Consider the following 26,734-nt stretch of genomic DNA (forward strand, 5'->3'; position numbering starts at 1 on the left):
TCATTTAAAATTTTGTATTATCTTATGTTTTAATTGATATTGATATTCATTGTTATTCAATATTTTATCGAGTTATCATGTAGGTTGGTAATACAATTCTTTTCATATGTCATTGCCGGCAAATATTTCGCCCTTGCTGACAATTAAATATGGAAAATATTGTATAATTGCGATAATTGATAAACTTATACTGAATAATAATTTTCATTATTATTATTATTTTTTTTTGTTAAAATTTTGTAATTTATTCTTTATATTTTTTGTGATGCTCTGAATATGGTTTATAATATGTATGTGGAATGTTTTTTTTTTTATTTTAATTATATTTATTAATTTTAATATTTTTTTTTATTAACACCGTGTAAAGCGTAACTTTTTATTATTATTATTTTTTTAATTTCAAGATTTTTTTTTTGTTTAAGTTTTATTTATTCTCATTGTTTTTGTTTTCAATTTACTTTTTTTTTCATAGGCGCCACAAGAATTATAATAATTTATTTTTTAATTTAATTAATCATAGTAGATAAGACATTTATAGTTAATAATGCAATATATAGTTTATTTATATCTCTTTAAACATTATTTCAAATATTTCCTCTTTTCTTCATTATGATCCAATATTATGTTAATGATGTTTCAAATCAACTGAGGAAAAAACAAACTTAAAAAGAATAGAATCCTTCTATGTAGTGTATTTTCAATTTGTGTGTTTTTCAGTGTATGTACAATAAAGAAGGAATATTTTTTTTTTAAATTTTTCGTAAAATAGAACTTTGTATGTTTGTGTTGTACATGTTTTTTCTCTTTTCATAATAATATGTATACTATAATATGTTGGAAGATTAATTAATTTTTTAAATATATTTTTATCTTTTTTTGGGGAATCGGTGTTCAATATTTTTGTTTGTTTAAAATATTCACAAAAAAATAAAAAAAAAAATATAAGAAAAAAGTCAAATTCAGGCCATTTATCCCTGATTGTATTTTTGCTCTTTTATACATATATTTATAATTAATTAAAATTAAGTTTTACGAAAAAAAAAAGTTTATTTTAAATCCTCTTCCTCGAGAAGTTCTTCGACATCCTTTTCCCAATTGACTTTGTCGTTGCCATCATTAACCACTTCGTAGTCTTGTAACTCGGCTTCCAGATCCTTTTCCCATTGTTCTTCTAATTTGATTGAAATTACACATAAATTATTAAAAAAATAATAAATAACAAGTGGATTTGTCAATGAACATTAAATAATTTTCCTATGTCCTAATGTTATTTTTTTATATTTTTAAATTTGTTTAATAATTTTACGTAACATGTACATCGTTCGAATCAATAAAAATTTGTTTCTACAAAATATAATTTCGTTTTAAAGCTATAATGTTGTTGATTTTTTTTCTATTAATAAATATTTATTGTTAATTTATATTGCTGCAAGTATTCGAAAGCACGCTACTATTTTGTTTCATAACAATAATAAATGTTTAAAGTAATACTGCGATAAATAGGAGCCGCTTTTTGGAGAGAACTGTTTCGAGAGAAGAAGATAAAGTGTGGGTGTTGTGAGAAAATATTCGAACCGAATATGTTCAAAAAGATTAGCTCTATACAATAATGGCTGGTAATTGACAAGAGCGAAAAAAAAACAATATTTTTTATAATATATATATTATTATATATGTTTTTTATGATAATTAAATAACAAAGACATTCGTATGTAACTTTTCATTGTTAAAAACGACAAACATTGGAACGTTTATGGAATTTTATTAATAATTAATTAATGTATCAACAAGGATCTCTACGACATATTGCAAGAAATTTTGTAAAGAGAATTTTTTTTAATAGTATTTTATATATATTTAACATATGTATATATAATATATATGTAGATTTGAAACACTTTATATAATTTTCCTTTTCGTTATCTTAAATATATATATTTTCATATGTTTTGAACAAAAAATGTAAAGTAAATTGTATATGTTTGATATACGTATTACATTTACATATTTTTTTAAGTCTCTATGTAGGTCTTAGATATCGAGATAGATGATTATTGATAACGAGCAAACTCCTTTTTTGTCATTTGATGATGATTCTAGGTTTTAGGAGTGTCAATAACATGTAATATTTATATTTGTTTTGTTTTTATAGCACATTCCCTAAACAGTTCTTCTAACTTTTGTTCCTATTCTTTATTTTTAATATATATATAGTATTTATTTTTATATATTTATCTAGACTAGAACATTGTTAGATTTATCTAAAATGCCTCAATTTTCATCTTTTATATATATTTAACATTTAATCGTAGCCAAGTTGACGATCGCATATATTTTATTATTATTATTATAGTTTTTCTTTTATTTTTATCTACGTTGGGTTAGGGGGATAAATATTTATCATTAAATTAAATTTTACCTTCAGGAAATTATTTTTCGTTTTGTATGATAATTTTTGTTTCAAATTTTCATAATAATTATTAATTTTTGATACAATAATAATATTACAAACAAATTTCAAAGATATATAATTATAAATATAATTTGTTAATTATTGTTTGGTAGTATGAGTAGATGGTTTCTTTAGGCTGCACGCACGCAAAAAATACCAGAAATGGGAGAGAGAGAAAGAAAATTAGTAAGAAAAAGTTTTTCTTGTCATTATTATTATTATTCAAAAAGGGTTCTGTGTCATGTATTTGTAGAAAAGGAAAAAAAAACAAAACATAAACACATAATAATAATGTACTAAAAGGTATGTCAAGGACATTGTTATGGATGTACATGTGATGTCCTACTTTAAAATAGTAAATAAATGACATAATATGGCGAAAGAGAAAAAAAAACACAAAAAACGTATGTAGGTATGTACAAATAAGCTTCTTTTTTAAAAAATGATTAAAAATCTGATGATGATTGATTGAAACACGAAAGGATTTTTCCATTATTACTATTTATTTTAAGGGTTGCCAGATAAAAACATTTAAAAAAAACATTAAACAACTAGAAAAATTATGCGACTATTCCTAAAAATTCACGATAGAAGAAGAGGAACAACAGCCTAAAGAACCAACTACATATAAATTAACAAATATTAATAATTAAAAATTAATTTAACAATTTTTTTTATAGTATAGAAAAAAATCAACAGCATTATATAAAATTTAATTTTTAAAAGTAGAAAAAAAAAAATTTATTTATTTATCAGATATTCAATTTTTTTTTTTGGCTAAAGGAAAATATCTGGCAACCCTATTATGGCTCTTTTTCAATTTTTAATGATTGCGAAAAATGGACATGCAGCTGAATCAGCTCAAATTATAAAATGTATTGACAAAACATAAAAATAAATGAAAAAATATGTGTTTTTAAAGTAAAAATTTCCCCCGTTCCTTGTATCGAAGTTAGTCGCAGTAGATGGAAGGATATCTTTCACATGTGCGAATGTATTAAAATGTACCTTTTTGGTATAAATTTACTTTTGGGATTATTAAAGAGTGTTTTTGGGTCAAAGTTTTATTTAATAATATTTTCATCACATAAATTTGATAATTTGTGTGAGATATTAAATATATTGAAGGACAATTTAGTAATTTGTTAAAAAAATATTTTTTTGAATATTTTTTAAAATTTAATTTAAAAGATTTTATTTTTTTTTTGGGTTTTAATTCTTAAGTTTGATTTTTTTACATTTTTGGATAAAAAATTTTCTTTAAAAAAATTAATTATTTTTAAATTATTATTTTTTATCAGAAATATTTTTTATTCAGTTGAATTATTTATTTTTTCAAGAAATTTTCGAAGAAAAAATTAATTTTTATTTAAAATTTAATTTTTTTAAAATATTTTTGTTGAAAAAAAATTTTTTTGATATAAATTTTCACTTTTTTAAGAAATTATCATTCAAAAAATTTTTTTTCCTTAAAATTTTAACTTTTTTCAAAAGTTTTAGTTGAAAAAATCGAAAAAAAAACTCAACAGACAAAAATTGCACATGTGCGAGATACCCTCCCAAACACTGCGGTTTCAAAAATTCGCAAATTGTTAGTAGACGACGCGACGGCATTGTTAGTACTCGTCATTCTCTTACCATTTTTATTGGTCTCAAGTGCCTGCTTTGCCAACGAATCGATACCTAATTTCTTCATGCCCTCTTTCACTTCATCGAGATCCGCCTCGTTCGTTTGCAATGTGTCTGAGACGAATTCCGACTCGCTTACACGTTTCGCTTTCTTGTCTTTTTTCTTGCTATTATTTGCGGAGGTATCGCGTTTATTGGCATTCGTTTGTTTTGCACTTGAGATTTCTTTATTGCTGTCTTTTTCAGGCACTTTTGGTTCAATTTTGTCTTTTGGATCTATTTATGCGGTCGTTACGATAACAGGGGGAACGTTTAAAACGGAAACAAAGAATAAAATAATAATTAACGGAAAATAAAATAAAATAAAATGACTTTTTCTTCTGCGGCGAGTGTTGGATGTGAGTTTGCTCTATTGCGATGGAAAACTTACCTTCGTCAGAAGATGCACGTTTAGTGAATTCGTTTTCGCTACCCAAGGTTCCTAAGTCGCCAGCTTCAACTATTAGTGACACGCGGTAGAAATAGTTGCGCCAGAAGTTCTCCTCGGTGATGCTGCGAAAAAAAGGTAAATTTGTCAATAAAAATAATTTTAAAATGAAAAACAAGCAAAAAAAAAAGTTTCTTTACATCTTAGGTACGAGCTCAAATCGCATTTGCTCTAACTGTTTATCTTCATTCATGATAGCTAAAGCAACTGGATATGACTGATCATAGTTGAATTCGTATTCAATGCCAGCGGGTGGAGCTCTAACGAAGTTACGTCGGTCCTAGAATATATTTTAATACACAGACACAAATTTTTTTTTTCATTAGAATAAACTCTAAGACGGAAACACATAACGTTGTTAGGAGAGCACTCACAGCTGACAATGCCAATATTTCTTCCTTAATTTTGTCGGCAGCCTGATGTCCTTCCCATGGCAAGCCTCCGGATGCGCCGCCGCCTTGACTCTTGATGAAGGCGTCTTGCTCTTTGTTGAATTTATCCAAAATTGGCTGCAAATTGACGAAGCGAGGCAAAATGCGTGACAATGAGAATTTAATGAAGCAATGAGGGAAAATGAATGAAAATGACTCACATTATGCACAACAGATTCCTTAACTTTGTCACCGACTTTCGTAGCGGCAGAGAACAAGAATGAACCAAATGATTTGGCACCAGCTGTTACCTTTGTAGTAACTATGGAGGAAATTTGATGTTAAATATGTTTTTTTTTTGTATGAGTGAAATTGTCAATTATATCTTCGTTACAAAAGAAAATCAAATATTGATTAAAAAACACGTGAAATAATAATAAAAAGAAATAAAATTAAGTAATAAAAAATAAAAAGGGGAGGATTTTTACATACCTTCATTAACATCTACTTGAGATACTTCTTTTTGGAAATTTTTAAATAAACTAAGGCCTTTTGATTTAATAACTAATAATAAAATTATAATAATAATACAAAAATAAATACATAAAAAATAATTAAAAACTTAAAATAATTAAATAAAAAATAAAATAAAATTTTTATTTAATAAAAGGAGCACGCAATTTTTTTATTGCTTCCAAATAAATTTAATTTATTTTAAATGTAATTTTAAATTTAAAAAAATATTTGAATTTATTTTTTTTTGTTTTTTTAAATTAAATTTTTTGAAATAATTAGTTAACTAAATTTTTAAATTAAATTTAATTAAAAAATTTTTAAATTAAATTTAATTAAAAAATAACTTCAATTTTTTTTTATTTAATTTTTTTTTTCAATTTTAAAATTTTTATAAATTTAATAAAATGAATATTAATTTTAAAAAATTAAAATTATTATTTTTTTTAATATTTAATTTAATTATTTAATTACGTGCTCCATAAATTAAAATAATAAATAAAAAAAATATTTAATTAAATAACTCACCATTTCCGACACCGCCAGCTTCAGCATCAGCTTCTAATTGTGTGGGAGACAAGGGACGCGAGTCAGCTCCGCCAGTAGCGCTAAATTAGGAACATTAACATAATAATTACAACAAAAGTTGCCACAAAAAATTTTTCTAATTCAAAATCTTGATTAAATATTTTTATAAATATTAATTAATTAATAAAAAATATATATTATCAAAAAATTGTGGTCAATTGCATTTAATTTATCAAAAATAATTAAAAAAGAGAAAAAATTATAAATATTGAACTTTTTATTTAATGCAGTTTATGAAGAATTTTGAATCGATGGTCTCTAATTGGTTTCATGTTCTTGCGTTTAATTTATTTAAAAATTGATTGAAAAGACATACACAACAACAAACTATCATCATGCAAGTGAATGAGTTCAGAAAACAAAAAAAAAAAAATAAAAAAAAACTTGTAGAGTAAAGTAAACAGAAAAAGCTTTTTCATGCATGAAAAACGAGAAGAGGTGAATTTTTGATGAATCAATCAAATGCCTTGGACCTGGACACAAATCCCCTTTGATGCGAAAAAAAAACTAACTTTGTGACTTGACGGGAAAATCCTTTCATTTCAAGTATTAGAGAGAATTATGTAGATTAGATTAACTTGTTATCAATTTTATTTTGCGCCGTTCTTTTGTGCTCATGCCGCGTTTGAATTATAGATGAGGTAAAATGAGAAAAAATATTTTTTTTTTGCTATTCATTTTGTATGGTGCCAAGTTAGTCGGAGTTGGTAAAGTAGGTGTTAGTCCTCCTCACATCACATCGTAATAAAATAATTGAAATTGAAAAGAAAATCAATACATGGGATGCTGCTCTGCTTTTATTTTAGAGATATGATGGGAAGATAATTTTTTCATGTACTTGATTCATTGCCATTATAATACTATTGGTTCGTCGTAGCAGCAAAAAATATCGAAGAGCAAAATTAAATCACGTAAGCACGAGGCATTTTCTATAACTTAATCAATAAATGCGACGATATTTATGGATTATTAAGTATTTCCATGAAGGATTCATCAAAAAAATATAAAATTCACGCAAAATGTGCTCTAAAAATATTTCTATTGACAAAAAAATGTAAAAAATTTCAATGACTGACTGTGCGAGATGTGCGAAAATGCGAGAGAAAAAAATATAGATATTGGAAAAATTGAATAATAATAAATTTTAAGATAAGAAAAGAAAACAGATATACCTTTCATGCGGTCTGTAAAGTATTAAATACAGAAAATATTTGTCAATAGAGTTTACTTTACTTTACATTTAAAAGCTATAAGAGTGTTTTTCTTTAATTTAAATATTTTAACAATTTTTTATTATTTTTTTTTTAAATAATATTTTTTTAATTGTTACGTGCACGTTAATTTTTTTTTTACAAATAAATTAATTTTTTTTATTTAGAACACGACCACCGGAAACGCGTTTTTTCTTCAGAAACCAATAAATTAAATTAAAAATAAAAATTTTTTGTTTTAAAATGTAATAAATTTAAAAAATATGTTAGTTAATTAATTAATTAATAACATTGATTTGAATGGGCCATACACAAATGAAATGATTTTTTTTTGTATTTTTTTAATTTTTTTTTTCATGAGAGTTGTAAAAGATGATATTTTTACATTTCAGAAAAAAATTGCAAAAAAGATGATTTTTGAGTGGTTTTTAAAAAATGTGAAAAATTTTAAAGGAAAAAAAATGAATATGAAGCTTAACTTGCAGACGAGGAAACTAATAAATTAAGTTGAATTGAATGAAAGATGAGAGAGCATTAGCAAACAAATCAAAAATTATCATAGAATTTGCTAAGAAAAAATCTACAATTTTTTTTAAATAATTTTTTTTAAAAAAGTTGTAAAAGGTAAAAAATTCATCTATATAATTTATTTTGCGGTTGTTCCATACTTGACAGGACGTGTGTCTTTGCTGCGTCGTGGCAGAAAAAATATCATTTGATTGTGTGTATGACCCATACCTAATGTACCTCGATCTGTCATCATCGTCGGCTCCCTCTGTGCGTTCTGTGGGTTGTACGCCCTCCAGTCCTTCGTTGGCGACTCCGGCGCTTTCGTCTTGCGTTTGTGTTTTCCGCAAGCCCGGTATGGATACTGATGGCATCGAAGGCATGTTCGGCATCGAGATATTTGGCATCGCTGGCATCGCGGGCATCGATGGAGCATTACTCAACCAACCGCCGACTTTGGATGACACGCCGGAGAAAACACCGCCTGCCTTTGCAGCACTGCAAAAGAAGGAAAAATGAGGGAAAAATGTTAATTTATGGATCGTGATTGCATGACGGGATGTCAGGGAAAAAAATTTATGGGTTTATTATTTATAATTTTTTTCTGCTGCGAATTTATTTTTATATTTTTCTTTTTCAGAAAAAAAAATCTTATGAGGTAATATAAGAGATATAAATCTAAAAAAAAAATCATGGAACCGTTTATTTTAATTTTTTTAATTAAAAAAATGTTTTGTTAATTAAATTAAATATTTTTGGATTTCGATCGAATATTAATAATTAATTTTAATTTCATATTTTTTTAAAATGAAAAAATTTTAGTATTTTGAAAAAATTTTAATTTTTTTTTTAAATTCTTTTAATTTTTATTTAAAAAAAAATTAAAAGTTTTCTTAGAGCGAAAAATTAAAATTAATAAAATAAAAAAAAAAAATTAAAATTAATATAAATTCAACAATTTTATGTAAAAAAATATTTTATTATTATTTTAAAAATATTTAATTTTTTTTTTAATTTTTTCTTTTTCATAAAAGAAAAAAAATTTTTTTTGGGACAAAAACTAATAAATAAATTTAGAGCAACCTTATGGGAATAAAAATGAGGGAAGTTGCTTGATGAATGATGAGGTCAGTGAGTACGTCAATATCCCATTCAATTTAATTTTCTTTTTGAAATGACAAGACCAATTTATGTTTTCATCTTTTTTGCAGTACGAGAGTGACAGAGACGTCGTACCCAGAAACGACCAGTAAAAAAAAACAAAAAAAAAATACTTCCATTTCATAAAATAGTCATAAATCTAATTTCCTCTTTTATTTATACCCTCACATGCCCCGCACAAATAAATACATTTGTGATGATGAATAGGATTCTGCCAGGCAATGTGGATGCAGAAAACCATACAGCGACACGTATCTCTTTATTTTATGGGTTTAATTAGATTATGAAATGTTGTGAAAACTCAATTTCATTTACTTTCTTTTTGTTTTGCGCGCAAAACGTCGAGCAACTTGTTACCATCACCGATGACAACGTCGACGCCGCTGTAATTGATTTTAGAAAATTTACTGCTTAAAATGCAAACATGCAATTAATCAACCTTCATTTACAGCGAAAACAACGACAATGGCGAAGGCGAGCAACGAAGCGCACTCAAGACGATGCGAAGAGTAATAAAAGACAATGTAACAGGAAGTAATTTCCATCAAACAAAAAAAAAATACTGACACTGTTTCTTTTTTTTTTCTTTTCTTCTTTCATGTTACTTCAATGTCTAACTAACGGACATAAAAGACGAGGAAGATAGAAAAAAAAGATACTTTTATGAGATGAGAGAAATATCTTTGAAGTAGCATGTCCTTGAATTAAAATCAATTTTTTTCTATGTTTATTTTATTTTTTTAATATTTTTTTCTCATTTTACGATGAAAAAGAAGAGAAACTTTGTGTGACATTTTTTTTTGTATCGCGTTCAAAGTCAATAAAACCTTTTCAAGTATCCTAAATCCACAGATAATTTTGACAGACACTCGAAATTTTTCAAACTTTTTATTCATTGAAAAATGCTTGAAATTTGATATTTTTTTTAACTCTCTCGTGAAAAATTTTAAACTTCAACGATTCAAAAGGTCCTTCACCTTCAATATTTTTGTCAGTAAGTATTGATTACTCTCAAACAACATTTTTTTTGCTGTTTTTTCGCGCATATGACATAATTTACGATTACATGAATGATAAGCCTGAAGTATGTTGCAGGAAAAAAAATCACGTAGAGCAAATCGCGTTTAAGGGATTTGCAGACGAGATTTCTGATGTAATGAATAATGACAGAAACACGAAAAGATTGAATTTTATGGCAAATTGTGCTATTTCGGGGAATTTTTTTAATGAGAAATTGATGTTTGTGGATTTGTTGTACAATTTGATGCTTTGACTTGAGGCTTTTTTGATCAATATTTAATGATGTTTTTTTCGAGTTTAAATTGGTTTGAGTTCATTCAAAGGTTACAAAGCAAAAGCTACCAAAAGAGTAATTTTAGCTTTTGTTTCACTTATTTTTAATTATTATTAAATATTTTTTTTTGTTTTTAGCTCAAATTATTTACGAGTTTAGATTTATTTTTTTATTTAAAAATTTTAATTTAATTAAATTAATTTAAAAATAATTTTTATTTAAAAAAAAAATAATAAATTATCAATTTAAAAAATTTTTATGAAGAATCTTATTTAATTAAATAAAAATTAAAATAAAAATTTTTGAAAAATAAAAAAAAATTTTGTATAAATAAAAAATAAATTAAAATATAATAAATAAATTGAAATAAATTAATTAATTAATAAATACATACATATAAAATTATTCAAAATATTATTATTAAAATATTTTATAAAAATTATAAAAAATTAATACAAGTAAAATTAAAAAAAAAAGTTTAACCTCAGAATTTTAAAGTTTTAGGAAACAAAACAAAATTATTTCTTAAACAATTATCAAATTTTAAAACAATTATTTAGTAAAATAATTTTATACAATTTTCAGTAAAATTCAAAAAAAACCAAAATTTAAAAAATAGCTCAAAATACTTCAATAATTTAAGGGAAATTTTTACAATTTTTTCAACATGTTCAATAATTTTTAAATATTTTTTCTCTTAATGGCTTAATTGAAGTAATTTTAAATGTTAAAAAAAAATTATTAAAAATAAAAGAAAAATTGAAAATTTTTAAAAATATTTAATAAATTAAAAAAAATTAAGTATTTTTTGAATATTTTTGACCAAAAACATTCAATTTTCAATACCAGATGCCACAAAATTTAGAAAAAATAATGAAAATACTTCGCTAACATCCTGTTGACTACTCTCCAATACCGGAAAATGTAGTGTTTTCCCCTTTATTTTACAATTTACAAGACATATTAGATTAATTTTTGACACACACACACTCATATTTTATGTTTTGCCGTTATTATTGTTATGACATCCATTCATTTCCATTTTCTCGTGTAAAATTGAGGTAAATAATGCATGTCAACTTTTATTTGCCTGAAACGTAATTTATTCCCTTTCATGTGAAAAAAAAGTGAGCGAACAAAAAAAAAAGTGATGCAACAGATTTCACTTTGCTGGCGACACATTTCTTCCTCTTTGCCATTTATTTAATTTCCCACTCGCGCGCGCACACAAACACGAGAGATAAAAAGTTGTTATGAAAAATATTAAAAAGGATATTACTTTGGATAAATTAAATTCATTTGCGAGTTGCTTTCAGTTTTAAGACTTCGCAAGACGATGCTGAATGTGTTAATTGGTGTATTAATTATATTGTTTTGTTTATCTTGTTTGCGTCTTCGCATCGCTTTTTGCAATTTTTTCACACTCACAGGCGCGATGACAATCCATTTTGCCGTTTCCATCGATGAAATACGGGAAAAAGTGTACGCAGGAATTTTTTAATTAAAGTATCCATGTCATTTATTTTCAACAAGTAAGACGTCGTCATGCCTCTTCGTGTAAAATGCCATTGTTTATTGCTCATTTCGAGCACTTGTATCAGCAAAGCTTAATTAAATATTTAAATAAATATGGAAAAAGGATGTCCCACGAGGCCAACTAATTGGTCAGAATGACATTTTCAAGGCGAAACGGAGAGACTTGCTGCATATGGAGGCGTCTGGTATTAAAAATTTCCAATTTTCATTGATAAAAAGTTTTGCAGCTGGAAATGACGACGTTGATGGCGTGAAAAAACACGAAAAATGGCAAAAATGGCACGCTTGTCCACACACACAGCCTTTTGTGCCATGCATATTATTATAATTTTCTTTATCGATCGGACTTGTGTAGCTGTAGCATAGCTATGCACGCATGAGTTTTCTTCAGAGAGCTTTTGTTCGCCAACTAAATGGAGAGTTAATGAAAATTTTCCAACTCAAAAGTGATAAAAATCAATTTTATCGAGATTTTTGGGAGAATTTTTCATGAAACAGGAGGAAAATTTGACACGAAACTTACCCTTCTGCACCTTCGCCACCTGCTTCGGCTGTGTCTGCAGCTGTGGCGACATTTTCAGCTGCTGGAGCTGCTGTTTCCGCGCCAGCTTCGCCAGCTTGTTCAGCACCTTCTGCTCCAGTCTTGCCGAGCAGATTCGTAAATTGATTTGTGATTCCCGAAAACATTATTTTTCTTTATATTTTTCTTTTACGTTCTTCTTTTATTTTTTTTATCTCTCTGCGATCGATTTGTCGTAGCTTCACTATTTTTTCGCGTTATTTTTCCGTATTTTCCTTTATTTTGTCGATTCTCGCGTTTTCTCGAGGCTCTTGAGACTTTTCACAATTTTTTTTTGGATTTTTTTCAGTTTACTTTTTCACTTTTTTCGCACAATTTCTTCGTCGTCTTCGTTCTCTGTGACACAGGACACAAGTTTTTCTTCGCTCTCTACACGGAGTTTCCACAAATTTTCATGTGATTTACGCCACTGCGCCGACTCGAGAGCATTTTCACTTTGAGAGTCCGAAATCTAAGGCGTCATCCATTAATGATGTCGTTCAAGTTTAAAATTTTCTTTTTTTTCGACTTCTTTAATGGATGAAGGCTTAAAATTTTCGTGAAAATTTGAAAATCTCAAAAAAAGTAAAGTACCAGGCGGTAACACTTTTTGCCCAAATGTGAGACGAATGAAAGTGATAATGAAATCCCAGTTCAAATTTTGGAATTTTTATGTCAACTGGGTACTTATCACTTTCATTCGTCTCACAATAACAAAATATTTTAATATTTTTTTTTAATTTCAGGCTTTTCTATTGAGATTTACAACTTACGATGGTTTTCTTTGCAATTCCGATACTCGCGTGAGATTTTCAGAATTATTTTCCGACGCGTTTTTCAATTTTTACGAATTAATTTATTATTGTTTACGATTCAAGTACTTTTGAGACGAACTAAAGTGATAAAACTGAATCGCTTCATGCTAATTCATGATATTTTCCGGAAAAAGCGCCATCTTTCGTGAGATACAGAAACTTTAGTAACTCATAGTAACTCAAAGTAACTCAAAGTCACTCACGGCACTCAGTCCCAATGCAAAAAAAATAATTTCCGACAAATCCCAGTGCAAAAAAAATAATTTCCGACGCCGTACCGTGTATGTGTATAGAAACACGCTTCCAGCCTGGAATAATGGAAGTGATATTGGAAGTAATGGAAGTAAAACTGCTTTCAAAACTGCTTACAAGGAAGAAAATCCTGATTTTTTGAAGCTTTTGCAACATTCAAAGCATTTATTTGATTTAGAATAGTCTCTAGTAATGTTTAGTCGTCTTAATAAATAATAAGAAAAAAAAATCTCAAAACAGCATTGCTTGGATTGCGAGCCAAGTTGATGTCATGCAGGCTCTTTTTTTTTTAAAATAACTTAAAATTAGTGAGTAGTAATTCTGGAAATTGTGCACATTTTGGATAAAACTGAAGCAACTTGAATGACTTTAAGTGAAATTTCTTCTTTGGTTTGTTAGTTTTTTGTTAAAAAGTTCCTAAATGGTCGTTTTTCGTCATTCAAACAGGCAGCATGTTGTTCGTAGTTCACTTCTTTTTGACATTATTGGGATTTGTCGATTGGAATACTGAGGAGGCAGACATTAAATTCTCGATGTATTGGTTCAACACTTGATTTTCCGATTTGAGTTTGAGATTTTCTTCCTTTACGCTGTCGACGCGTTGTGAGAGGTCTGAAAAAAGGAATTTTTAGAGATTTTTCTATGAAAAAATTTGAGAAAAATCTACCATCGAGAGTATTTTGTAATTCAAGCACTTGTGTTATGAGCCTCGCCTTTTCTTCCTGCTCATCTGGCGTGTTGTCTTGCAAATCTTGACCATCGGAGCTGCTGTACGAGCTGGGAATGGAGTCCATAGATTGACCTAAAACGAGAAAAAATGTTAATTTATCTATTTTTCGAGCGATAATTAGAGAAAAATTCAACCTGTTCTTAAATTATTTGTGTTGTCTTCCTCGAAAATGGCTTGGTCATCAGCATCTGCCAGCGGAATGTCATCTTGGGACTTTATCGACATGATTTTTGATTATTTCACGACTTGAGTGCTTTTTTATTTCGATGATCGACTGATTTTTCGTAGAAATTTAGTAGAAAATCATGAATTTTAGGTGTTAAATGCAACAAAATAATTTTTTATTGTTCCCTGATGACAGTCCTCGTCGAATGAAGCCATCCATTAATGACGTCGAAAGTTATGGGGTGCTGCAAAGTACAGAAAATGGACAAAAAATCGTAAAAATGAAGAAATAGAAGGAAATAATTATGAATATAATCATAAAAATTGGATTTTTGATGATTTTTACAATTTTTTTCAGATTTTTATGGTTTTTAAAAGCGCTTCATGCTATATGAACGACGCCATGTAAGTTTTTGATTGAAAATTTGGATAAATTTGCACTTTTTTCTTTGAAATTTTAATTTTTTATAATTCTAAAACTAAAATTTTCTCTAAAAATCACCTAAAATTTTCAAAAAAGCCTCATTTAACACAAAATTGCAAAAATGCATCAACGGTCGATTTGAAAAAATTGACATTTCTGCGATTTGAGACGAATGCAAAAGATAAATCATCCAAACGCCATTCTGGTGCGCTGCTAAAGTTAATTTTCCCCCAATAATTAGCATTTTTCACGGAAAATTCGACGAAAAAGCCCGGAAAAACGTGATACATTTCAAGTTGAACAGGTAATGCGACGAAAAAACGCAAAAATTCTCCATTTTATGCGGTATTTTTGCATAAGCGCGTCAAAAAATGATGTTTTGTTCCTGACATGGTGAAAATTGCTGAAAAATCGTATTTTCTCGTGAAATAACCGCTTTGTGCTGCAAAAGTGATGTTAAAACTAAAGAATTAACGTTACCGGACAATTTTGACAAAGTGATGTGTAAAAATTCGCAAGACTTTGCTGCGAAAATGGGCAAAAAGAAAAATATTTTCCGACAGCGTCAGGGCGCGATGCCAGGGGTCGTTCATATTTCACGTAACGCGATAAAATTTTCATTGCCATTTTTCCGGCTGTTTTTGCATTTTTTCATCCGTGTCTGTGATTTCGCTTCGTTTCCGCGCATTTTTATGCAGGAAAATTTCGCGTTACGAAATGCTTTTCCGACCCCCCGTAGCCGGTTCGACAGAATAAAAACAAACATCGCGTAGCATGTGAAAACAAGCAAAACTAAAAAGTCTTTGTTTCTTCTTCTTCTCTTGCAGTGTTTAACAATCCCATGTAAATCCCAAAATCGGCAAAAGTGAACTATGGATGATCAAAGTGACGTGAGCGCTGTGCAGAAAATGGACGAGGAAAATCCAGAGCCGACACCTGAAGCAGCAACCGTTGATCCGCCTGCAGTGGCAAGTGAACAACCTGCCGATTCGTCGATGGAAGTTGACGATGCGGCGTTCGAGGATGCTTTGGAGTCAATTGCGGGTCCTCCAACTGACTTGGAAGCGGCACCAAAAGCAACGGAAGACGAGCCTGAAACAGGTGAAGAACTCAAAAATATGTCAACAGACGACGTTCCCGAAGAAAATCAACAAGAAGTCGGCGAAACGCCCGACGAAACGACAGAAAATGAGCAAAAAGACGACGGCGAACAACCGCACGCGATGGCAATTCATGATGTGCCCGAACACGAACACGGGCAACAAACGGACCAAGATCCCAATTCTTCCGTCGCACAAATGGAAAAGTCCATGGATGTCACGTTGCACAATAGCTCGGCGATTGATCCGTTTGACGCGGTGAAACAAACGAGCTCACATGACGAGAGTGTCAACAACGAATCGAATGTCGAGGATACAAGTTTGAATGCGACAAATGTACAAGCTGTGCCAGAAAGTGAAGAACAGGAGGAACATGAACAAACGAATGATGATGTTGATACATCGGCGTATGATAACGACAATGATGTTACAGAAGTTGCAGATGCTACAACTGAAGACAAAGATCAAGCTGACGAGGAAGAACACGAAGAAGAAACTAGTCATCAAAAGGAGACTGAAGAAGTAGCTGATGGTGAGTTTTTTTTTATTTTTATTTTTTAATCGTCAAAATTTATTCAAAATTATTAAAACGAAAATTTTTCAAGTAGAAATTTTAATAAAAAATTACCAAAATGAGAAATTTCTTAAAAAATTCGCTTAGAAAAATTGTTTAAAAAAAATATTTCTTAAATTTGTTTTTTCAAAATTAAATTTTATGAAAAAATAAAAAATATAATAATTGTACGAATTAAATTTAAAAAAGGAAATTGCGAAGAATTATTTAGGCCGCTCCAAATTTATTTCGAACTTTTTGTCCCAAAAACTTTTTTTCAAAATGGGGGGGGCAAAATAAAAAAATTTTTTTTTGAAATACTCTTTAATACAAAATGACAAAATTTTAACAGTTTTTTGTCATTTATCAATATTTTAGCTGATTTTATGGTATCTACATTGAGATTTGATACTTTAAAATATATCTCTTAAAATATATTTTAAGATAAAAATTTAAACAAAAAATTTTCGTAAAAAAAACTGTCAAAAAATTTTGAAAAATAATTTTTTTGAAAAAAATTTTAAAAATTAAAATTTATTGATAAATACGATTTTTAATAAGGAAATTCTTAAAAATTAAAAAAAATTTAAAAAATTTTGGGAAATTCCTTGAAAAAATATGAAAAAAAGACTAAAAAACGGTAATTTTTGATGAAATTATTAACTTTTTTTTTATTTTGCCCCATTGGATTTTTGATTGTTAAAATCGGGCATCGGACAAAATTAATGAGTTTTATTTGGAGCGGCCTTATATTTTTTAAATTTATTTATCGGATGAATTTTTTAAAAATTTTTTTAAATTTTGAAATTTGAGATATTTTTTTTTGAAACAAATTTTTTTTTTAAATAATTTTTTGGTACAATATTAGTTTAAATTTTTTACAAAAATTTGAATTTTTAAATTATTTTTTTAGTTCAGAAACAAATAAAAAATTGTTTTAAAATATTGTATACAATTTTTTAAATTGAGTAAAAAATATTTAAAAAATTTTTTTTCCTGATTTTAATAATTTTTTCCCCTTAGATGCCATTGAAGAGATCAACGACGGCGAAAACGAACACGTCGAATTACTTCCCGATTGCGAACGTGAAATCTCCGAAGCTGACAAAGAACGTGCTCGTCAAGCACGTGAAGAATCTGACAAGGCAGATCAACCCCAAACCCTTCCTGACGACGAAAATCTCGAGGAAGACGAGCCCGAACCCACTGTCGACTTAACAGACGACGTCGATGCATCCGCCATTCACATTTTTTACGTGCTCGACAAACTCGCGCCATGCCATCAGTGCAAAGAAACGAAGGCATGCGCTTTCCGCTTGAAAGAAAACGAAGACGAGCCCAACTACTTTTGCGGGCAATCGTGCGTCGATGCATTCACTGCGGAGCAAACTGACAAAAAATACGTCGTTCGTCGCAAAAAATATGTCGCGGAGGAAAATCCATCGGCCACAGAGGAAAATGTCTGTTCGCAATGCGAAGAATCAAAAGTATGCAAATTCGTTGTGCAACAAGAAGACGAAAAAATTTTCCTGTGCGAAGACGAGTGTTTGAACAATTTGCTCGAGGAACAAGCAGATCGGATTCGTGTGAAGCGGGCACGTGTTCGTGAGACCCCAGCAAGTCAAGAAGCGATGGAAGTTGATCCGGAAGCGAATAAATTCAATGCACGCACAGAAGAAGAAGCGGAAACGGCACGCGTTGAACGTGAAAATAGCTTTGTACGGAGATGCGCGCAATGCGCAAACGACATTCAACTCGATCCGCGAACGCTCAATTGGGAGGCGATGGACTTTTGCAATGAACAGTGCTTGAGCGCCTATCAAAATGTCATCGGGGCGACATGTACAACTTGTAGTTCGCCCGTTCCTGCTACGAGTCTCGGCAAATATTGCGTTCGTTTCGGCTTTGAAGTGCGTCAATTTTGTCGTAGCGAGTGCTTGAACGAGTACAAGAAGGGCGTCAAAGTTTGTACTTATTGCCAGATGGATATTGGTGCTGACGAGCCCGGATTTCTTGCTCCCGTCGGCGAAAAGGGACAATTTAAGGACTTTTGTACGCAAGTTTGCATGAAAAAGTACGAAGAAGTCACGACGCCGCCGGCAAAACGACGCACCCACAATGCCATTTGCGCCGTTTGCCAAGTCGAGAAGCCGTCACGTGTGCAAGTGACACTCGACAACAAAGAGCTTAACTTTTGTACGAGTTCCTGCTTGTCGGCATTTCAGTTTGTCAACAATGTCGTCACGGATCAGTGCGGTTTGTGCTGCAAACACTTTGAACGGAAGGAGAATGAAGCGTTCACACTGTATCCTGGGACGACGGAATTCGTTGTTTTTTGCTCGAAAATATGTATGAACATTTACATAACGAGCAATCGCAAAATTGTGCCATGTCAGTGGTGTAAAGTGAAGAAATACGACTTTGATATGATCAGGAAGATAACCACAAATGTCGTCATGTGTTCCCTCAATTGCGTTACGCTGTGCGAACTATCCGTGAATGCAATGCAGCAAACAAGGTAAAATTTTCTAAAAATTAATTTAAGAAATTTTTTTAAATTTTTTCGAACTTTTGTTCCTTGAGATGAAAAAAAATTAAAATTTCATATAAAAATTTTTTTTATAATTTTTGAATTTTTTTTTTAAACTTTCAATTTTAATTTTTTTTAAAATAAATTTTCACTTTCAAAAATTTTTTTTTCTGAAATTAATTTTTTAAATTTTTTGACAATTTTATTATTATTTTTTTTGGATTTTTAACTTATTTTTTTAAAATAATAAATCTGAATTTATCAATTAAAGAAACATGAACTCTCAAAAATTTCAAAATTAAAAATTAAAAAAAAAAAATTTTAGTAGATTTTTATTTTAAACCTTCAAAAACTAATAAAATTTAATTATTTTTTCTTTTTTTTCAACAGAGTCAAATGTGACCAATGCAAGGCGATGAAACAATCTCAATATCACTTGACCATGTCAGACAATTCAATTCGCAACTTTTGCACATATCAGTGTGTCATGTCGTTCCAAAGTCGCTTCAGCAAGGAGCCATTGACGTTAGATCAGAATGAGAGCGAAATTTCTGCGCCCGTGCCCACCGGATTGCCAAAACGAGTGAAGAAAAGTGAGTTTTCCTTAAATTTTTTTGAGTTTTTTGCCTTACTGACGAAAGGATATTTTAAATTTTTTGTCATAAAAATGTCATAAAAGCCAAGGCTAGAAAAATAATTCTATTGACAGTCTATAACTAAAAAAAGACAAAATTAGAATGACAAATGTGTTGCGCAAATGTTTCAGAAGCTCCTTTGTTAATTGATTCGCGTGAGGCGCTGCTTGATTAAATATCACGCGAAATTTTCAAAAAAAAAAAAAAATCTACAAAAAAGTACGAAACTGAGCAATGACTGAGCAGCACCGATCAATTTTGCGTCAAATGAATGCGTTTTAATTAAGAAAGGTGCTTTGAGACATTGCGCAGTATGAAAAAAGTTCGATTTCGGGATTTTTAAAGTCAAAGTGAAAAGTGATAAAAAAAATCAAGCAGTGTTTCGGCGATTTTTAGGAGTTTTTGAAAGATTTGTCAGTCTTTCATGTCCTTAACGGTATCTCAAATGTACTTTAGATCTCAACTACGCACAACAAGCACCGCCCGAAGACACAATTCCGCACACTCGACCAAAACGATCGACAACTGTTCCTGTAATTGCTTCCGTAAAATCTCTTGCGAGCGGCAAACAAAACGGTTTGGGCTTGGAATTGGGCGAACTTCCGAAAAAATCTAAATTACCGCCGCCTCCGCCCGAGCCAGAAGTCGAAAAACGCATCAATCTCGTCGTGTGTCCCGCAAAAACAATTCAAATTGCCAACAAAATCCTGCAAACGAAGCCACTTACGGAGACAAAAGCTGTTAGTTGTCGTCCGGCGCATAGTTCGGTTGAGCTTCAGACATGCAAGCGTCTCGAAAGGAAACGCACAGTGCCAATTCCCGTGCCCGTTTACGTTCCTGTTCCCGTTGGCATGTACAACGTTGACATTCCGATTCCTGTTCCCATTCCGCTGACAATTCCCGTGCCGATTTTCGTGCCAACGAATCGCAATTCGGCAGCTGGCATCATGAAAGAGATCAAAAAAATCTACGAAAAAATGCCTTCCGATCCTCTTGAAGCGGAATTACTGATGATGGCGGATTTTGTGTCGGGACGCAAATGCGACGACGATAGCGAATCTGATTCTGAAGACGACGATGGCACAACGGGACTCGGACATTACAACAATCAGAACGCATTTAACGAAGATCTCGTACAAATGACGCTGAAAATGGCAACTGCCGAGTACGGAGACAACAACGTCGACTTGGAGAACGAAATGACAGCAAATACGATTACGCATCAGCCGACACAGCAAGTTTACGAAGATCCGGCATTGTTACAGCATCAACAACTGCTCATGATGGAGCAACAAAGACAGATGCAAACTTCAGGACGTGGCAGAAAACGCGGATCTGGCGCTCCAAGACCCGTTCAAAGTCGTGCGCCGCCCGCAAAACGCATCAAATCGGAGCCAATGCATCATATTCCGCAACCTGAGCCTCCGAGAGAACCCGAAATCAAGCCTGACGCTAATATGTGCTTGAAATACACATTCGGGGTGAACGCATGGAAGCAATGGGTGTTAACGAAAAACTCGGAAATCGAGAAAAGTGGCACAAAACGAAGACCTTTCAAGAATGAAATTCTTCAAATGACCGCCGATGAGCTTAATTACTCCTTATGTTTGTTCGTCAACGAGGTACGGAAGCCAAATGGAAGCGAATATGCTCCCGATACGATTTACTACTTGGTTTTGGGTATCCAGCAATATTTGTATGAAAATGGGCGTATCGACAACATCTTCACGGATCCCTATTACGAGAGATTTACGGATTGTTTGGATGAAGTTGCCCGAAAATTCTCTGTGTTATACAATGATTCGCGTAAGTTTTTGAATTTTTTAATAATTTTTTCCCCAAAAATTAATTAAAAATACTTTTTTGTAGAATACATCGTCACTCGCGTCGAAGAAGAGCATCTTTGGGAATGCAAACAACTCGGAGCTCATTCTCCGCATGTCCTGTTAAGCACTTTAATGTTCTTCAACACGAAACATTTCAACTTGGTAAGCCCCGAGGAACATCAAGATCTCTCATTTTCGCACATCATGAAACATTGGAAGCGAAATCCCGGTCAAGGAGGCAAAGGTCAGGGACATATGCAAGGAACGCGGAACGTTATGTTGCGTTTTTATCCTCCACAGTCATCACAAGGTACTTTTTTTGGATTAAAAAATCATAAAAAACCGATTTTAAATTGAAATTTTTTTTTCAGCTGCCAATTCACGCAAAAAGAAAGTTTACGAACAATCGGAAAATGAAGAAAATCCGTTACGATGTCCCGTGAAGTTGTACGAATTTTATCTCTCAAAATGGTAAAAATTAATTTTTTGTTAAATTTTCAAGTTTTTTTTCTAAAAAAAATATTTTTTTAGTCCTGAAAGCGTCAAAACACGCAACGATGTCTTCTATTTGCAACCAGAGAGATCATGTGTTCCCGATTCGCCAGTTTGGTATTCGACACAACCGATGTCTAAAGAAGGCATCTGCAAAATGTTACATCGCGTCAAAATGGTCAAGGAAATCAATATTGCTCTACTGACGAGTTAAAGCTCCGAAAATTTTCTTAGCTTGTAAATAAAAAATTATTAATAAAGACAAAAAGTTGGATTGTAAATATGCGAGTCAATATGCAACCAAAACGTAAATTTAAATAAATGTCATTTTTTTCTAAAAATTCACAAAAAAGTAAATGATAACAAAAGATGATAATCAAATAAAATGTAAATTTAAAATTTAGATTGTAGCTCTCATTTAGAATACTTGAAAAAGGAAATAAAAAACGAAAAATTAGTCGTCTATTTGAAGTTTTATTAATTTTTTTCAAGATTTTTTTTTAATTTTAATTTTTTTTTATGGAATTTCGATAAATTTTGTCAAAATTTTATTTTCAGATGCTTCTCGAGTACAATCACAAGTTCAAAGTCGTTCAACTTCGCGCACACAAACTTCATTTTTGCAGCAATTTTCGCTTTCACGCAACTACGGAGGTAAATTTTTCTCATTTTTAGCATTTTTCAGTTATTTAACGTCAAATTTCTCCGTTAGACACTCCCCCGAGACCTCAAGAGACTCGTCCCGTAGGTCGTTTGCCGCCATTACCTCTCATCACGAATGCCCGTTCATTGGCTCCCTTCATCAGCAAGGGCAAAGGTAAAGGCAAGCACTACAAAGGCATTCCGTGTCCCGATATTCGCGTCTTACTGGAACCCCTTCCGACACTTCCCTCAACGCGCGTCGTCATCGGCGAAGACGGTGAATATTTGCCGCCTCGCAAACCTCCGCCAAAAATCGAATTCGAAACATATGTCGTCCATATGCCGCGCGAAGTCAAGGAAATGAGCAATATGTCGACGCAGTGCGACGTCATCACGGAAAATCAAGAAGTTAATGTCAAACCTGAACAAGCAACGCAAGAACTTCAAACAGATTCCGATTTGGAGGAAGTTAAAACGTGCATTTTACCTGTTCCCATTTTCATTCCGACACCAATTCGATCATTTGCACTTCCGAGACCCGTGCCGAAGCCCTTCATTTTTCCGATTCCCGTGCCCGTGTTCATTCCCATCACGAAATCGACGGCAGCGAGTGTCATGAAGCTCGTGCAAAAGAACAAAAAGGTCGACGTTGCGCCCGCAGACCCCTTCGAAGCGGAGCTTTTGATGATGGCGGAAGCTGTGGCAGGCGCAGAAGCCAAAAAACCCGATGAACCCCAAAGTGTTGACGACAACAACTTTGATAATCCCCAATTTGACGAAGATATCGTGCAAATGGCTCTGAAAATGGCCACAAATGACTACGACATGAACAGTTATGCGCAACAACCGGATTACGGAAGAAAACGACCTCAATTGGCGCCTGTTAAAGCACCCAGCAAACGAATCAAGTCTGAACCGACGCATCACATGCCGGCGATGGTTGAACCGCATCGTCAACCGGCGGAGAAACCAGATGCGAATATGTGCTTGAAATACACTTTCGGGGTGAATGCGTGGAAACAATGGGTCGTTACGAAAAATGCCGAGTTGGAAAAGAGTTCATTCCGTCGCAAACCGTTTAAAACGGAAATTTTGCAAATGACAGCCGATGAACTCAATTATTCGTTGTGTTTGTTCGTCAAAGAGGTGCGAAAACCAAATGGAAGCGAATATGCTCCTGATACAATTTACTACTTGGTTTTGGGTATTCAGCAATATTTGTATGAAAATGGACGAATTGATAACATTTTCACGGATATCTATTACGAAAAGTTCACCGATTGCTTGGATGAAGTCGCAAAGAAGTTCTCAGTGCTCTACAATGATTCTCGTAAGTTTTAAATTTTTATCTGAAATAAATAAAAAATATTTAATTAACATTTTTCTTTGTAGAATACATCGTAACTCGCGTCGAAGAAGAACATTTGTGGGAATGCAAGCAACTCGGAGCTCATTCTCCTCACGTTTTACTGAGCACTTTGATGTTTTTCAACACAAAATTCTTCAATTTAGTTCAGGCTGAGGAACATATCGACTTGTCCTTCTCTCACATCATGAAACATTGGAAGCGCAATCCAGGACAAGGCGGCAAAGGCTCCGGAACAGGCGGAAATCAAGGAAGTCGGAACGTTTTACTGCGTTATTATCCTCCACAGGCATATTTGGGTAAGAAATTCACAAAAATTTGTAATTTAAGAGATATTTTTCATGAAAAATTATCTTTTATAGCTGCAAATGCTCGCAAAAAGAAAGTTTATGAGCAACAGGAGAACGAAGAGAATCCTTTACGTTGTCCCGTGAAGCTTTACGAGTTTTATCTCTCAAAATGGTAAGAAATTTTTCATTAAAGTAGCTCCTCAATCCAAAAAAGTAAAAGTTTTTAATAATAAAAATTGCAAAAATGAGAAATTTTTATCAAAACTTAAGAAAAATTAAAATTTAAAGAAAAAAATTTCTAAAAAATGTTCAAAAATTATAAAAAAATATATTTTTTTAAGAAAAAATTTTGACCTTGGAGAACTTGAGAATTTTTATTTTTGAGAATTTATTTTTCAAGATTTTTTTTACGCATTTTAGGCCGCTCCAAATTTTTTTTGAACTTTTTGTCCCATGCCTCATTTCAAAAGTCGAAAATCCAATGGGGCAAAATAAAAAATAAAGTTAAAAATTACATAAAAATTGAACGTTTTTTGGTCTTTTTTCATATTTTTTCAAGTAATTTCCTAAAATTTTTAAAAAAAAAATTTCAAATTTTTAAGAATTTTCGTATTGAAAAACAAAATTTAACATGAATTTTTTTCTTAAAAATATTTTCAAAAAAATATTTTTCAAAATTTTTTGACAGTTATTTTTATGATATTTTTTTTATTTTAATTTTTAACTTGAAATACTTAAGATAAATTTTAAATTATCAAATCTCAATGTAAAAACCACAAAATTAACTAAAATATTGATTAATGATAAAAAACTGTTAAAATTTTGTCATTTTGTATGAAAAAGTATTTCAAAATTTTTTTTTTTTTTGCCCCCCCATTTTGAAAAAAAGTTTTTGGGACAAAAAGTTCGAAAAAAATTTGGAGCGGCCTTAATTTAAAATTAAAAAAATTAATGAAAAGTATAACAAAAATTATTGAATGAAAAAAAAAATTAATAAAAATTTAAAAATCATTTCTAAAATGACGACTCAAAAAATTATTTTAAAAAATTTAGTTGAAAAAATGATGAATAAAAATGAATTTTTTCAAATATTTTTCTTATTCCATTAATTTTTTGCATTTCAAAATTAAAAAAAAATTTAAATCAAAGAAAAAATATTTAAAATTTGTTTTTTTTTCAGCCCTGAAAGCGTAAAGACCCGCAACGACGTTTTTTACTTGCAACCTGAGCGTTCCTGTGTTCCCGATTCTCCCGTTTGGTACTCCACGCAGCCGCTCAATCGACATTCGCTCGCAAAAATGTTGCATCGCGTGAAGATGGTCAAGGAAATTAACATTGCACTGCTGACGAGTTAAGTTTCTTCACATTTTTTGTACATACCACGATAAAGTCAGAGACGAAAAATCAAGAAAAAAGATTAAAATTAATTTAGATGTCATAACTTTAGAGAAGAAATCATAAAAAAAACTTATTAATAAACGATTTAAATTGAAATTTTTCGTGTATTTTCTAAAATTTTTTCATTTCCTATCAACTACGGATTGTTTTTTTTATGCAAGTTTTTGTGGTTTATTGAAAACTCGCTTTCTCTTCTGCTGCTTGCGCGAATGCTCGAGACTATGCATTTGCGCGTGCACTTCTTGCAAGATTTCCTGTTGTTCCTCTTCGGGAATCGATCTGCGATATTCCTTCATTAAGTCGTATTTCTCCCACGGTTGCTCCATACGCTTCGTTTTGATGCGATGCTTTTCCTTGCAGAAGTCGTTGATGTTTGCCACACCTTGAAGATCCAATCTGTCCCATCGTTTGAGCCAAGGTCGTGGTTTCATGATGACTTTGATCGGATTAACGGGCACCGGTGCATCTTCAGGCAAAATTTCTGGCTCCATGTTCACATCAAAGGTACTGTACTCGGGCAAACAATCTCTCAAATACCACAATTTCGGATCCAGACGTTTCTCGAGACGCAAACACTCGATTTTTTGGATGGTTGGATCGTACATTTCGTATCGCACTTCGATACCTTGATGATCGATGACGTTACGCAGCGTAAATTCCGTCCGCAAACCACAACGTTCTTTATCGATGCAGATGCCGACAAAGCGATTTGTCTTTCCCTCGGCATGCGGATCAGATGTTGTCACTGCGAGCACAGATCCCACGTAAAATTCGGGGATGTCAATGTGTTTTCGGCGATTTAGCATGTCTTGGCGTTCGAGTTTTTCCTTCACACTGTTGCGCCATTCGACTTTTGGGTCCGGAAGGAATTCTTGGTAGACATGACGGTAGTTGGGAGGCACAGCAGAGGATCGTTGATCAAGTGTTTCGCCCTTTTTGGGGATATTTAGGACTGTGACAACTTTTTTTCGGTCTGCAAGGCAAGAAATTATTAACCTCAAAACGAATTTTTGATGAAAAAATCACTTACCAAGTCTTGAAGCGTAACCACGACACTGACTCCGCACGCAATTGAGCACTTTGACGGAGTTAAGCAACATTTTCGGGCTAATTAAGAGCTATTTCTATGGGAATTTTGTGATTTTTTCAGCAGCGAAATTCAATAATAATAAAAAAAAACTTGGAGTAAACACTTGTACAATAAACTT

The 26,734-nt window shown here is 31.4% G+C and overlaps 4 protein-coding genes across 17 annotated transcripts; 1 reads left to right on the forward strand and 3 right to left on the reverse strand.

Moving 5' to 3' along the window:
* Positions 1-859: 859 nt before the first annotated feature.
* Positions 860-13,186, reverse strand: LOC134828015 (synapse-associated protein of 47 kDa). Of its 13 annotated transcripts, none has more exons than XM_063840950.1 (12): positions 13,082-13,186; positions 12,273-12,883; positions 7,999-8,256; positions 7,213-7,224; positions 5,981-6,060; positions 5,432-5,503; positions 5,161-5,261; positions 4,943-5,077; positions 4,709-4,848; positions 4,512-4,633; positions 4,091-4,357; positions 860-1,171 (listed from the first exon to the last, which is right to left on the reverse strand). In XM_063840950.1, exons 2-12 carry the CDS (start codon positions 12,434-12,436, stop codon positions 1,047-1,049), a joined length of 1,476 nt encoding a protein of 491 aa, XP_063697020.1. In that variant the 5' UTR covers positions 12,437-12,883; positions 13,082-13,186; the 3' UTR covers positions 860-1,046. The 13 variants fall into 13 exon arrangements, with proteins under 13 accessions (XP_063697020.1, XP_063697015.1, XP_063697017.1 ...); XM_063840945.1 differs by having other exon boundaries at positions 7,990-8,256; XM_063840947.1 differs by having other exon boundaries at positions 7,990-8,256; positions 12,273-12,763; positions 13,082-13,176.
* A 343-nt stretch (positions 13,187-13,529) lies between these two features.
* LOC134838259 (short coiled-coil protein B) lies at positions 13,530-14,464 on the reverse strand. Its single transcript, XM_063853751.1, has 3 exons — positions 14,240-14,464; positions 14,043-14,177; positions 13,530-13,987 (listed from the first exon to the last, which is right to left on the reverse strand). The coding sequence occupies exons 1-3, from the start codon at positions 14,328-14,330 to the stop codon at positions 13,842-13,844; spliced, it is 372 nt and encodes a 123-aa protein (XP_063709821.1). The 5' UTR covers positions 14,331-14,464; the 3' UTR covers positions 13,530-13,841.
* Positions 14,465-14,881: 417 nt separating this feature from the next.
* Positions 14,882-25,605, forward strand: LOC134828021 (zinc finger MYM-type protein 4). Of its 2 annotated transcripts, XM_063840964.1 has the most exons (9): positions 14,882-14,998; positions 15,522-16,326; positions 17,371-18,865; positions 19,268-19,470; positions 22,389-22,484; positions 22,543-23,802; positions 23,865-24,137; positions 24,201-24,300; positions 25,309-25,605. In XM_063840964.1, the coding sequence occupies exons 2-9, from the start codon at positions 15,567-15,569 to the stop codon at positions 25,481-25,483; spliced, it is 4,362 nt and encodes a 1,453-aa protein (XP_063697034.1). In that variant the 5' UTR covers positions 14,882-14,998; positions 15,522-15,566; the 3' UTR covers positions 25,484-25,605. The 2 variants fall into 2 exon arrangements, with proteins under 2 accessions (XP_063697034.1, XP_063697035.1); XM_063840965.1 differs by lacking the exons at positions 22,389-22,484; positions 22,543-23,802; positions 23,865-24,137; positions 24,201-24,300; positions 25,309-25,605 and adding exons at positions 19,969-21,318; positions 21,382-21,648; positions 21,710-21,809; positions 21,870-22,171.
* Positions 25,606-25,610: 5 nt separating this feature from the next.
* LOC134828025 (large ribosomal subunit protein bL19m) lies at positions 25,611-26,711 on the reverse strand. The gene is made up of 2 exons (XM_063840969.1): positions 26,557-26,711; positions 25,611-26,499 (listed from the first exon to the last, which is right to left on the reverse strand). Exons 1-2 carry the CDS (start codon positions 26,624-26,626, stop codon positions 25,679-25,681), a joined length of 891 nt encoding a protein of 296 aa, XP_063697039.1. The 5' UTR covers positions 26,627-26,711; the 3' UTR covers positions 25,611-25,678.
* Between the last annotated feature and the right edge of the window lie 23 nt (positions 26,712-26,734).

The sequence above is a fragment of the Culicoides brevitarsis genome, chromosome 1 (genome assembly GCF_036172545.1).
Source record: "Culicoides brevitarsis isolate CSIRO-B50_1 chromosome 1, AGI_CSIRO_Cbre_v1, whole genome shotgun sequence".
Lineage (NCBI taxonomy): Eukaryota > Metazoa > Arthropoda > Insecta > Diptera > Ceratopogonidae > Culicoides > Culicoides brevitarsis.

Bases quoted from the DNA above. Each gene is read 5' to 3' on its own strand.
- LOC134828015 (XM_063840945.1), bottom strand. From the start codon at position 12,436: ATGTTTTCGGGAATCACAAATCAATTTACGAATCTGCTCGGCAAGACT. The intron at 8,257-12,272 runs GTAAGTTTCGTG...CTTCTTTTGCAG, and splicing joins GGTGGCGAAGGTGCAGAAGG to TGCTGCAAAGGCAGGCGGTG. The intron at 5,504-5,980 runs GTGAGTTATTTA...TTTTATTATTAG, and splicing joins AGCTGGCGGTGTCGGAAATG to TTATTAAATCAAAAGGCCTT.
- LOC134838259 (XM_063853751.1), bottom strand. From the start codon at position 14,330: ATGTCGATAAAGTCCCAAGATGACATTCCGCTGGCAGATGCTGATGAC. The intron at 14,178-14,239 runs GTTGAATTTTTC...TTCTCGTTTTAG, and splicing joins CACAAATAATTTAAGAACAG to GTCAATCTATGGACTCCATT. The intron at 13,988-14,042 runs GTAGATTTTTCT...TCCTTTTTTCAG, and splicing joins ATTACAAAATACTCTCGATG to ACCTCTCACAACGCGTCGAC.
- LOC134828021 (XM_063840964.1), top strand. From the start codon at position 15,567: ATGGATGATCAAAGTGACGTGAGCGCTGTGCAGAAAATGGACGAGGAA. The intron at 16,327-17,370 runs GTGAGTTTTTTT...TTTTCCCCTTAG, and splicing joins GACTGAAGAAGTAGCTGATG to ATGCCATTGAAGAGATCAAC. The intron at 22,485-22,542 runs GTAAATTTTTCT...TTTCTCCGTTAG, and splicing joins GCTTTCACGCAACTACGGAG to ACACTCCCCCGAGACCTCAA.
- LOC134828025 (XM_063840969.1), bottom strand. From the start codon at position 26,626: ATGTTGCTTAACTCCGTCAAAGTGCTCAATTGCGTGCGGAGTCAGTGT. The intron at 26,500-26,556 runs GTAAGTGATTTT...CTTGCCTTGCAG, and splicing joins TGGTTACGCTTCAAGACTTG to ACCGAAAAAAAGTTGTCACA.